The 12,426-nt window shown below is 43.7% G+C and overlaps 1 protein-coding gene across 1 annotated transcript in view; it reads right to left on the bottom strand.

Annotated features, from left to right (window-relative positions):
• Positions 1–7,910, bottom strand: part of LOC144682123 (mitochondrial inner membrane m-AAA protease component AFG3L1-like) — a 46,101-nt gene extending 38,191 nt beyond the window's left edge. Inside the window, exons 1-5 of the mRNA XM_078544464.1 lie at positions 7,594–7,910; positions 4,873–4,957; positions 4,116–4,178; positions 3,078–3,181; positions 2,214–2,363 (exon numbers count right to left, since the gene is read on the bottom strand). Coding sequence (XP_078400590.1) covers positions 2,214–2,363; positions 3,078–3,181; positions 4,116–4,178; positions 4,873–4,957; positions 7,594–7,689 — 498 coding nt within the window. The 5' untranslated portion in view covers positions 7,690–7,910. The remainder of the gene's footprint in view (positions 1–2,213; positions 2,364–3,077; positions 3,182–4,115; positions 4,179–4,872; positions 4,958–7,593) is intronic.
• Between the last annotated feature and the right edge of the window lie 4,516 nt (positions 7,911–12,426).

Genomic DNA, 12,426 nt, shown 5'->3' with positions numbered 1-12,426 from the left:
AATCACGAAACACGACAACTAACAGACAGACGAACTGACTCCCCCAGCCAGAATGATAAGAAAGACTGAGACATCAAAACTCGTTATACCTGAATAAGTGCTAACAGCCACCATTTTGCTCCTAAGGGAAATGATGCATTTTGGTCAGGAGCACAGAAACTGCTTGCAAGGCCGCAATTAACTCACTAGTGGGCTATGTCACATGATCCCATGCTTCTATCTTTTTGGATCGTTTTAATATTACATTACTCGCCTCACAGCAGTCTGAGCTGATTTACTATTAACCAGAAAGAACTCCAGCAGCTCCGCGCTGACCAAGCAGCCATCCACCATCTCTCAACTCCTTGAAGCCTGGTGATTTTAAAAGTCTCCAATCATCGCCTGTTAAGTGGTCTCAGCGCAAAAACCCCATGATGCTACATTGACACTCATTTCAAGGATTTTCGTGTTGCTGTCTCCAAACAGAAACTCATCTGGGCTGAACCCCACGAGGAAGGAAACACCTTCTGGGCTTTGACTTCTCGGACTCTGTACATCACGTCAACTAATATTCATTTCTGTGGTTCTTTTACTGTTGTTGCCCGTAGATGTAAATCGCCCTCTTTCTTATCACGCCGGTGTGTGTGTGCGCGCGTGCACACGCATGCACGTGTCTGTCCAGCACACCCCCCTCCACCCAGGATTGAATGTGAATAAACTAAGCTTCTGAATTAATCATAATGCAAGTTTGCTGCAAGTTATTATTAAATTGGATCTCACAAACTGAGGGTTTAGGGAAACACGCCACATCCTACTTTAAAAATAATTCAAAAACACCTCTACTTACGGACAGGCGGGGAGAGGATAAAGGAGTTCAGTTTCTCTCTCTCCCGTCTGTAATACCACTATGATGCCACCATCCAAAATAAAAGGTCCATGACTCAATTTAAAAGGGCATGTAGAAGGGGAGGGGAATGGGGCATTAGATAGTTTGTTCAAAGATAGCACAGGTGCAACAGATTGAATGGCCTCCTTCTGTCCTGTAAAATTTGATGATTCACTGATATCTGCAGGCCTGGCACACCTACCTGTCAATTACTGCAGTAAATTGACTCTGCGGGCTCCGCATCAGATCTGCTTGCAGATCTGTTCCATCTGCTGCAAGGACGCTGGCACCCAACCTGCACTATAGGGATAGCACCATCAGTGGCAGGCAAGATTACCAGCACACTTAAATCTTTTGTTTCCACCTCCATCCAGTCTAGCACACGGATTATCTGCAGTATTAGCCAATACAGTGCCTGCAGAAGTGTGGAACCAGTGACTGTTGCTTGGTCAGAATAAAGTGCTATTCCATTTCCTCTACAACTGACTAGCACCAGGGGATTGGCATAGCTGCCAATGTTACTACTTTTGTTAGAGTGCAGGTAGGTGGGGTGGTGGCAGCGGCTTACCTTGGAAATGCCTCAAGGTACGTCCACTCTGCTCTGCATCAGTTCCCAGTTCATGTGAGGAACTGTTCACAGTATTGAGCCTAACCACCATGTTGTAGTGGTGCGTACGGAGGAATGTGCCCTGGGGTGATAAATAGGGCAGCTGTCCTCAGGCCCACCTTATATAGCAGCACGTCCATTTTGCCACACATCAGAGGGTTCAGATGTTGCACTGCTCCAACACTTTGCTACAGACTCAACTTCCTACCTCCGTATATATTTTGTCTCATTGATTTATAACGTCTTTGAAAATATTCCTTGCATCAATTCAGCCTTCATTAAAGCTATGCTGATTTTTGTCCTGCCACATCAATTTTAAATTCTTGAAAGTGAGTCAGAAGCCGACTTCCATAAAGGTCCCATGAAGTCAGCTTGTGAGCAAACTGGCAGATGTAAAGCACACCATAGCTCTAGGTGGAGCCTTAAGAACCAAAAAAATCTGTACACATGCGTCTGCTGTCAGTTCAACTGAGAACATCACAAGTGAGCTATATTGTTGCCTTGCTTAATTTTTACTTTCCAGCACAAATCAGAAGTAGGAACCATGTGAGGTGAGGTCGCCCAACTTGTCAGCAACAAGGGATTGAATTTGGGGTCTCCCTCCCTTGTATGGGCAAGTGCTATATCTCATGGTATGCTGATCATTAACCATGAGGGAGTCAAAGCTGTACACATGCAACATTATTTTTCCATACTGTCACACACTTCTCCCAGAGGGAAGCAGGTTTTAAAATAACTTACCACACCACGTGCTAGGTAATAATTTACAAAATCTTTCCAAGTGATTTCCCTGCCAGGGTCTCGGTAGTAGAAATACACGAATCCAGAGAAAAGTCCAGCTATTCCCACAGCCAAATATCGAAATTCCTTATCATCCCATGGAAGGTCTCCCTAGAATAAAAAGAATGCCAAAGGCATCACATAAAGAAGTTTACCTATATCAACCATTCAGTTTCTTGGAATTATTAGGCATAGAAGCTACTGGCAATCAAATTACTACAAGATTTGTTGGTAAGTTAACTTTCTAGTATAAAGCTTTTCTCAGTTGCGAAATACTAATAAATTGTTAAAACTACAAGATGGAAAATAAAGATTGAAATCCTAGTTAAATATCAGATTACAGTGCTACGTGCAAGTTTATTCAACTAATGAAGTTATAATATGGCATGTGTTTGTGCTCAGAGAATCACTTGAGAGTCAACTGTTGTGTGTTAGTGGTGTAACATAACTTATCATATTTGATTGTTTGAAAAAAGGAACTACTCAGAATTATTCATGTATTTAAAACACTAGAAATTCATACTCAAAAAGTTAAAAGTCAAAAGTTTAAAATATCCAAGTCAGGTTAGTAACGAAACTGTAGGGTTGATAGCTAAAACAATTCTTTAATTTAGAAATGTTAAACAACAAAAATAAACCCTCCACTAATAACTTGATTTTCTATGTATATAGATCTTGTTAGTAGATTTCATCTCTATATTGAGAGATACTGTTGGTATTTGTTTCAATTATAGCGATTTTTATATTTCACAAACTTTACTAAAGGTACAGTTTAGCTGTGCCTATTAGTCAACAACAGGTGAGCTAACTTTCCCAAAAACAAACCTTCTGTAGCCGGTTCCACCAGGCAGAATCCTCTTTCTTCCCACCTTTTTTACCAGTGCCTCTTGCTCCACCTCCAGTACCTCCTCCAAACACTTTTGGCTTTGCTGCAAACAAAAGTATCACAGTATTAACAGCATGTTTGATCTTTTACCTAGAAGTATTTATCTTTATTTTTATTCATTCATGCAATACAGGTGTCACTGGCAGCCCGCCATTTATTGGTCATCCTTAATTGCTCTCGAGAAGGTCTTGGTAAGCCACCTTCATGAACCACTGTAGTTCATGTGGTAAAGGTTCTTCCATGATACTGTTAGGTCGGGAGTGCCAGAATTTTGACATAGTGAAGGAACAGCAATATATCCCCAGGTCAGGATGGTGAGTGACTTGAAGGGTGATGTTCTGCTGCCCTTGTCCTTCTAGAGGTTGCAAGCTACCTGCACAAAACCATCCGTTAAGAGGTACAAGAAGTAACTAATGCAAGGGGGGTGGGGGCGGAGGCAGGTGTGGGGAGGGCCAATACTGGATAAACTGATATCAACTAATGTAATATAGGTTGGGAAAGGTAAGTTATGCTTTTGGACTAGTAATCCAGAGGCCTGCTCAAATAAACTAGTGGGCATGAGGTCATGGTAGCTTAAAAAAAATCTGGAAATAAAGAACTGGTATCAGTAAAAGTGATTGTGAAGCTCTAATTTTTTGTCATAAAAAATCTAATAGATGTATTCATGCCCTTTAGTGAAGGAAACCTCCGGTCCTTATCTGGTCTGACGCATATGTGTAAAGGTCCCACACCAACGTAGTTGACTCTTAACTGTCCTAACTTAGCTACCTTCTCGGCGTAACTAAGATGGGCGACGAGTACCAGCCTAGCCAACGAGATCTACGTCTCAAAAATGAATAATAAAAAGCTGTCCAATTAAAAAGTTGATCATTACAAATATCAGTCGTCGAACAGAATGGGTGATAAAGACTGTAAAACGGGGTGCTCTATTCCATCAGGAGTTGCATTTTTAGAGTCAAAACCTGGGACTGCTTTACCTTTAATGTCACTAGGTTTTGGTCCTGTTGCCTGTTTATTTTTGGGGAAATACTTCTCAAATCCTGAAACAAGAAATAATTAAATTAAAACTCCCTTTCCTCATTACCTATGATAATACAATTAACAAAATAATTCCTATTAATTATTTAAAACTCCCATCAAGATGAATTAAAATAAATGACATCCTGGAGAAAAAGACCATGTTGGATTCAGAGCAGTAGCACAGGTTTTCATAGGATGTCACTTCATTACATTGATATAGATCAATGTTGGTGACATTGCTGCAATTAACATTGCACGCCTAGTCCAAAAGGAAATAATCCTGGCAAGTTTCTTCTGGTTTCTAAAGCATATGCCACATATAATATTTTAAGGAAATTAACAAAGTGTCCTTGATTGAAGTGAACCCCGTGATGTTGAAAGTGCATTGTGCAAAACATCAGTCAATGAACATTCAATGTTCTCAGATGCCATTTTAACTGGTGTCCTAACCAATATATGTGAATTTCATGTGAATATATTTAGCATTTGTAGGTCGATCAAAATCCCCCAGAGTGGGGAACATAGCGGCAATCTGCCAGAACTCTATTGTTGCATGGAGATTTACAGCAGACACTTCACATACCATGCTACATTAGACTTCAAAGCTGTCTTGACTCTGGAGAAAAAAAAACACATTTCAAGGCTAAAAAAAAAATCATTGTAAATCACTAGCTTGGCTATGATATAAATAAAAATGGATTCGTTTACACTTACCTTTTGGTTGTTTTGAAGTGAGCAATCTAAAAGTCAACATATTTTCTTGATATCCTGAACTTCTGTCAATACATGGTCTGATATACTGGATTCAGAAAAAATAACAATTATACTCAGCATAGCGATTCCTCCCTGTCAGCAACAAAATATGATAGTTTTCTAACAGATTTATTAAATAGCTAATTTGGGAAAAGGGTCTTGTCCCAAGGCTGGTTAAAGCAAAATTTGAAACTATTTACGATATTAAAAATATGACGCACTAAGCATTTATTTGAATAGACAGGGATTAAATCATTCCCAGCAAAATCCACTGCAAACCACAGCAAGTTGTATCTAATAAGCTTTAGTTTCATGGGCTAATTTACAGAAAACTTCTTGTGTTGAAAGTAGATTGGGTATTAAAAATTAAGAACAACAATATAGTGTAGTCACTGTTGTAATGTGGGAAACCTGGCAGCCAATTTGTGCACAGCAAATTCACACTATCAGCAAAGAGATCATGACTAGAATATGATGTTCATTGAGGGATGAACATTGGCCAGGGCACCAGTGAGAACTCCCCTGCTCTTCTTCAAATGGTGCGATGGGAAAGCAGACAGAACCTCGATTTGATGTCTCTTTCAAAGGAGGAACATCCAACAGTACTGCACAGAAACGTTTAATTAGATTATGCACTCAAGTCTCTGGAGTGGGACTTGAACTGATAATCTTCTGACTCAGGAGCTGCTTGATTTAACAGTCTCTAAATGGAAAAATGTGGGAATTATTTTAAAGTAGTTACATCATTATATTTCCCAAACTATTAAGACTTAAGCACTCCTACTTTTCCAGTAGAAGCAGTAGCTAACGGGCAGGTTTAAGATAATCTGCTTGTTCATCCTGAAATTTTCACCATCTCCCCAAAAGCCCTCTCCAAGCTCATCTTGACCAGGAGACCCATCTCCTGCTTTGATCCCATACCCACCAAATTGCTTATCATCCAACATGCCTTCCTGGCTCCCACATTAGCTGATATTGTTAATGGCTCACTCTCCAAAGGCACTGTCCTTCAAATCTATTGTCACCAGTCCCCTCCTTAAAATGACTCCACTGTCCCAACAACCTACCACTGCATAAAATTCTTGAACATCTTGTCATCTCCCAAATCTGTGCCCACTCTTCCTGCAACTGCATTTCTGAACCCCTTCTATCAGGTTTCTACCCCTGCCACAGCACTGAAACAGCCCTCAGAGTCACAAATGACACCCCGTGTGACTGTGACCATGGTAAACTATCCCTCTTCACCCTTCTTGACCTGGCTGCAGACTTCAACATGGTTGACACACCATCCTCCTCCAATACCTCTGATGTCCAGCCAGTGTGACTGCACTCACCTGCTCCATTATCCATCCAATCATTGCCAGAGAATCATCTGCAATGGCTTCTCTTCATGTTCCCACACCACTGTCTCTGGACTCCCAAAATGAACTATGCTTGGTCTCTTACATATCTAAGTGCTGTCCCTCAACATCATCTGAAAACAGGTCAGGTTCCACATGTAGGCTGTGACACCAGCTCTACTTCATCACCAGCTTTCCAGACTCCTCCACTGCTTCTGATTTGTCATGCTGCTTGTCTGAGATTATGTTCGATGGGCAGAAATTGCTTTCAATTAAATATTGGGAAGACTAAAGCCACAGTATTCATTCCCCATTACAAACTGCTGGTTCCCTAGCCACTGTCTGCGGCTACACCAGACTGTTCACATCCTTGTCACTCCATATGATGCTGAGCTTCCAACTCCCTATACTCTCCATCACTAGGATCACCGATTCCTTGCTCTGTAACAATGCCCCTCTCTGCCACTGCCTCATCTATGCCTTTGTTAACTGCAGATTGTTCAAATGCTCTCTTGGTAGGCCTCATATCTCGCACCGATCAACTTCAACTCATCCAAAACCCTACTGCTTGTGGCTTAACTCACACAAAACCTTGTTCACCTAACAACCCTGTACTCGCTGATCTACAGTGGCTCCCAGTCGAGCAAAGCCTTGACTTTAAAACGATCTTCCTTGCTTTCAAAATGCACAATGGCCTCGCACCCCCCCCCCCCGCCCCCATCTCTGTAACTTTCTCCAGCCCCACAAACCTCTGGATATCTGCAATCCCACTCCTCTAATTCTGACCTCTTGCTGCACCATTGGCAGCCGTGGCTTCAGCTACCTAGACCCCCAAGCTCTGGAATCTCCTCCCTAAATCTTTCCACTTCTCTCTCTTTCCCCCTTAAAACACGCCTCTTCGGCGAAGGTTTTGGTCTCCTGCCCTACTATCTCCTTAACAAGGGGGCCAACTGACCCGCATTTTAAGGGATTTCGCCTTATTTTGACTGTTTGTCCCAGGTGCCTTAAATTCCGTATTTCAAGGACAACCTGTGTGAGACTGAGCCTGGCGGTCCTAGTTGAGTGATTTGAGGGGCACTGAGAGTCGGCCAGCAGAACTAATTAAGTAAGTTCCGTGGCCCATCAAACATCTGCGTTAGGTCGGATATAAAATTCTCATAACTCTGATTTTTCTTCTCCTTCAAACCACCCCCATTGCCTCTCATTCGATTTCATAACAGTTGGTCCGCCCTGTTCTCTTATGTGGCTCGAGGTCATGTGGTTTGTGATATAATTCCTCTGCGAAGCGCCTCTGGGACAAGTTCGCCCTCCGAGATCACACCAGGTGGTCCCCCCATCTCACCCGGCGGCAGCAGCCGCGCTGCCCCGGCCACAGTCCACGGGCCCGGGTGAAGAGTCGCCGGCAGCCGCTCAGCTGCAGCCTGAAGGCGAGCGCCATGGCCCCGGTCTCCCCTCTCTCCGCTCACGGCTTTAATCCACACTCCGCCAGCTCCAACAATAAAATAAACCCGATTTACTCAGATGTGAACGGACAAACTGCCCATCCTTAACTTCCCCCCTCCTCTGTAAAGCTTATATTTTAAACACTGGAAAGCGCAATGACAACCGCAACACCGAATGATGTCCCCAGCCCTCCAATTAATGCGCTCCGGGCGGAACAACGTCCCGTCAGCCTACGCGTTCCGCCACTGAAGTTCCGATGACGACAGCAGCCCATATCCCGCGCATCCTCCCTCACGCCTTCTCCTCCCTCCCAGAAACATGATAGGGTCCCCCTTGTCCTCACTTATCACCCCACCAGCCTCCGCATTCAAAGGATCATCCTCCGCCATTTCCGCATGATGCCACCACCAAACACATCTTCCCTTCACCCCCCTCCCCTGGAGGCATTCCGTAGGGATCGTTCCCTCCGGGACACCCTGGTCCACTCCTCCATCACCCCCTACTCCTCAACCCCCACCTATGGCACCTCCCCATGCCCACGCAGAAGATGCAACACCTGCCCCTTCACTTCCTCTCTCCTCACCGTCCAAGGGCCCAAACACTCCTTTCAAGTGAAAGCAGCATTTCACTTGCATTTCCCCTAACTTAGTCTACTGCATTCGTTGCTCCCAATGCAGTCTCCTCTACATTGGAGAGACCAAACGCAAACTGGGCGACCGCTTTGCGGAACACCTGCGGTCTGTCCGCAAGAAAGACCCAAACCTCCCTGTCGCTTGCCATTTTAACACTCCACCCAGCTCTCTTGCCCACATGTCTGTCCTTGGCTTGCTGCATTGTTCCAGTGAAGCCCAACGCAAACTGGAGGAACAGCACCTCATCTTCCGACTAGGCACTTTACAGCCTTCTGGGCTGAATATTGAATTCAACAACTTTAGATCTTAAACTCCCTCCCCCCCATCCCCACCCCGTTTCTTCCCCCTCCCTTTTGTTTTTTTCAATAATTTATATAGATTTTTCTCTTCCCACCTATTTCCATTATTTTTAAATCTACAACTAATACCTTGTCAGTCTTTCCACCCCACCCCCACTAGAGCTGTACCTTGAGTGTCCTGCCATCCATTCTTAATTAGCACTTTTCTTAGATAATATCACCACCTTCAACACCTCTTTGATCCTTTTGTCTGTGTCATCTTTTGATTATCTGCTCCTATCACTGCTTGCTTGTCCCTACAACCACCCCACCCTCAACTTCACTCCCCCCGCCCCCCACCTTAAACCAGCTTATATTTCACCACTCTCCTAACTATACTCAGTTCTGTTGAAGGGTCATGTGGACTCGAAACGTCGACTCTTTTCTTCTCCATCGATGCTGCCAGACCTGCTGAGTTTTTCCAGGTAATTCTGTTTTTGTTCATTCATTGAAACCCGCCCGCACTCATTGCTGCGACCGTCTGGGGGGCTGCAATTTCAAGGAGTTAAGATTTTTTTGAAGAAAAGGCAAACATCAATCACTTCTGCGGACAGCAAAGTCCAACAAACTGCAAATTTGTTCAAATGAAACAAAAGCAAAAAAAACTGAAAATCTGAAATGAAGGCAGGAAATGCTGAAAATACCCAGCAAGTCTGGGCAGCATCTGTGGAGAGAGAGAGAAACAGAATCAACGCTGGGTCAATCCTGGAACTCCCTCCCTAACAGCACCGTGGGTGTTCCTACACCACATGGACCGCAGCAGTTCAAGGGGGCAGCTCACCACCACCTTCTCAAGGGCAATTAGGGATGGGCAATAAATGCTGGCCCAGCCAATGACGCCTACATCCCATAAATGAATTTTAAAAAGTCTGTGACCAGAATTTAGTCAATCTGTTTTAGCAATGCTGGAAGATTAAATATTGACCCAGATACTGGGAAAACTCCCTGCTTCTTCGACTAATATACCCCTGAACAGACAGGCGGTGTTTTAGTTTAACAATTGATCCAGAAGACCTAACACTATAATCAAAAATAACCTTCATTTTGATACTACATTGTAATTTCTCCTAATGTCCCAAAGTACTTCACGTACATTGAGTTACTTTTTTAAGTGCAGTCACTGTTATGCAGGAAAATATTAGAATAATCTTGAGAAATCATGAATATGAAGGATATTGAAGATTCATGATGTGGTGGGAAAGTATTTGCAGTTAACAAGATAGCATCAGTTTATGTTTATATTATGAAATAAGTGATTAGATAGCTAGAATATAGTGAACTGATGCATCAATACCATGTATATCAAAAAGCAAAAGGTATAGATTCAATTGTATGACGTGCCATAGAGAGCCTGATTTTCTAAATGCCATCAGGAAGTCTTGATTTATGGAGATTGAGTCTTCAGAGGGATAGGATGAAGAAATACTGGTATTCTCCTTTCCCCACTGAGGAATTCAAATCACTACTTGGTAACTATCACGATCTCCACACTTGTCCGTAATGTAGCATCCAAATGGTCTGAAACCAGAGAACCTGCCTACCCTCTGAGCTATGATGTATCGGTCAGGTTCCTATTCCTGAATGACTTGCTGAAGTGGTTTGATTTCTAATAGATTATTAAGTTTCTAACAGTTTATTAATGAGGATGCTGGGTCAGCTTCGGTTAGCATCTGTGGATATAAATCAAAGGCCACCATGTGCTAGTGTAGTCAATCCTCTGTACAAGTAGGATACATTTAATATTACAGATTAACCACCCTGTGGATTGCTGAAGGTGATTTTTAAAGATCTATCATTTCAAGATGAAGGTTAAAGCACAAAATTCATTGATGACTTTACAGTTCTCATCTTTGCTCCTTCATTTTTAAGAATTCTCGAATGAGCATTCAGGTTTATTACACAGCATAGATCTCAATATTCAAAAGTTTTTCCCCATTTACCCCTCAGTTCCTAAATAAGATTATTATCTGAGTTCATGCAGATTCTCCAAAAAAGAGGAACTTACATGAAGGACACTGAATATAAAGCAAGCACATTTGCGAGCACATCATGAACATGTGCAAGTTCCTTCCTCATCAGGTCTCTATATCTTTCAGCATCGTCAAATTTAGAGTTCTCCTTCTGGAAAGGCTCATGCAGCTCTCCAGAACTATTCTTCACATGTAAGGCTCCAATCTCACTGAAACAATTTCCCCATTCCAACATGGATCCACCATTCCCCACCATCACATCTATTTTAGGTTTCCTATTACAACTCCCCCCACCCCGACCAACATCCAGGAATGAAAGCCACCAAAAAAAACCTTCACAAATCATCTTTGTCCAATGACGCATCCAGCTGTACAAACAAAAACTTGCCCTTGTGCAATCCTTTCGTGCCTGTCTTGCAGGTGCCCTTATCTGTCTTAAGCCGCTATGTAGTGCAACCCCGAGCCGACAGAATAGCTGGTGGAAGGCTATTGACTTTCACTGGGGAAGACTGCAGATGGGCTTGCAGGATGACTTCAAGCAGTTCTGGACCTTGAGGGCCCGGCTTCAGGCAGCACCACCTTGTCTAGGCAGCAGCAGTCTGGGCTGAGCGGTACCAGCAAGGACACTGTGGAGTGGCAGTGGCGAGAGGACAGAAGTTTTGTCCTCCATTGTGCAGCACCTCAGCAATCATAGATTGGACTGCTGTGAAACCTTGCATGTCCTTTTGAGCTCGGAGATCTGCATCAATGATGGCAGCAGTCTGAGCCAGCATGGCAGCACGCATAGATCTAATTATCTTCATTTGAGCTCTCACTGCAGTACTGAGATGTTGACTGGCTTCCACCTATGCTGCAGCAAAAGCTAAAACAGTGGCCACCAGATGCTCCATCATAGTTGGGTCTGGTAGTGCTGTCATGGAGTTAGCCACCGCTTCCATGGTGGAAAAGATGTATTTCAAGACCTGCACGATGCCCGACGACATTTTGGAGTTGCCTTCTCCTCGGCAGTGACAGAAAGCGGCCTGGCAGGACTTCTAATGCACTAAACATCTTGGTGTGCATGTTCATCAGCATTCTCCTGAAAGCCACTCCATTGAAGTCCTCACCTGATTTCCCCATAGCAGAACTAGTCTACGAGTTCACCCTCTGAGGAGCTGGTACATGAGCCACCCCTTTTCTCTGGCCTGGTTGCAGCCCACTCAAGACTAGTGATTTACCATGCGCAGATCCTGATACTAGAAAACCCTCACATTCAAACAGTGCGAGTATCTGGTGGTAGTGAGCGTCAGTTGAAACGTAGATACCTCATCACTGCCATGGGGCTACTCTTCTTCCAGTCAATGTTGAGGCTGTCCAAGTGACAATTCATGGGTAACTGAAAAAATAAAGGCAAAAGGAGAGGTTTGGAGAGGAGAGAGGAAAGCAGGAATTCCATGGACTCACCATCTGCAGCTTTCACCTACTGCCACATCTTAGGATGGGGGTGAGGAGAGAATTGAGAAGGGGCATAGGATGCATCATCCTAAATGGCTCAGTAACATTAGATGCCACAGGCTGTATTATTTTCAGACCATGATTTGGAGCACCATCTCCTTGAGGGGGCTGAGAGGATGAAGTCATGGCGATCTCCACAGGTTTTCTGGGTCTTCTTACCATTATGGGCAAGAGAGAGGACAGAATATCAACGATTGTGCTGTGGAGTTTGTGGGTGATGTGCCTGCATAGATGCAGGTCTGTAGAGATGGCAAGAGGTGTCTGTGTTGCCATCACCAAAACGTGTGAATGGATGAGA

Source organism: Cetorhinus maximus, chromosome 6, assembly GCF_964194155.1.
Source record: "Cetorhinus maximus chromosome 6, sCetMax3.hap1.1, whole genome shotgun sequence".
Taxonomy (NCBI): Eukaryota; Metazoa; Chordata; class Chondrichthyes; order Lamniformes; family Cetorhinidae; genus Cetorhinus; species Cetorhinus maximus.
This window is presented reverse-complemented; position numbering and strand designations above follow the sequence as displayed.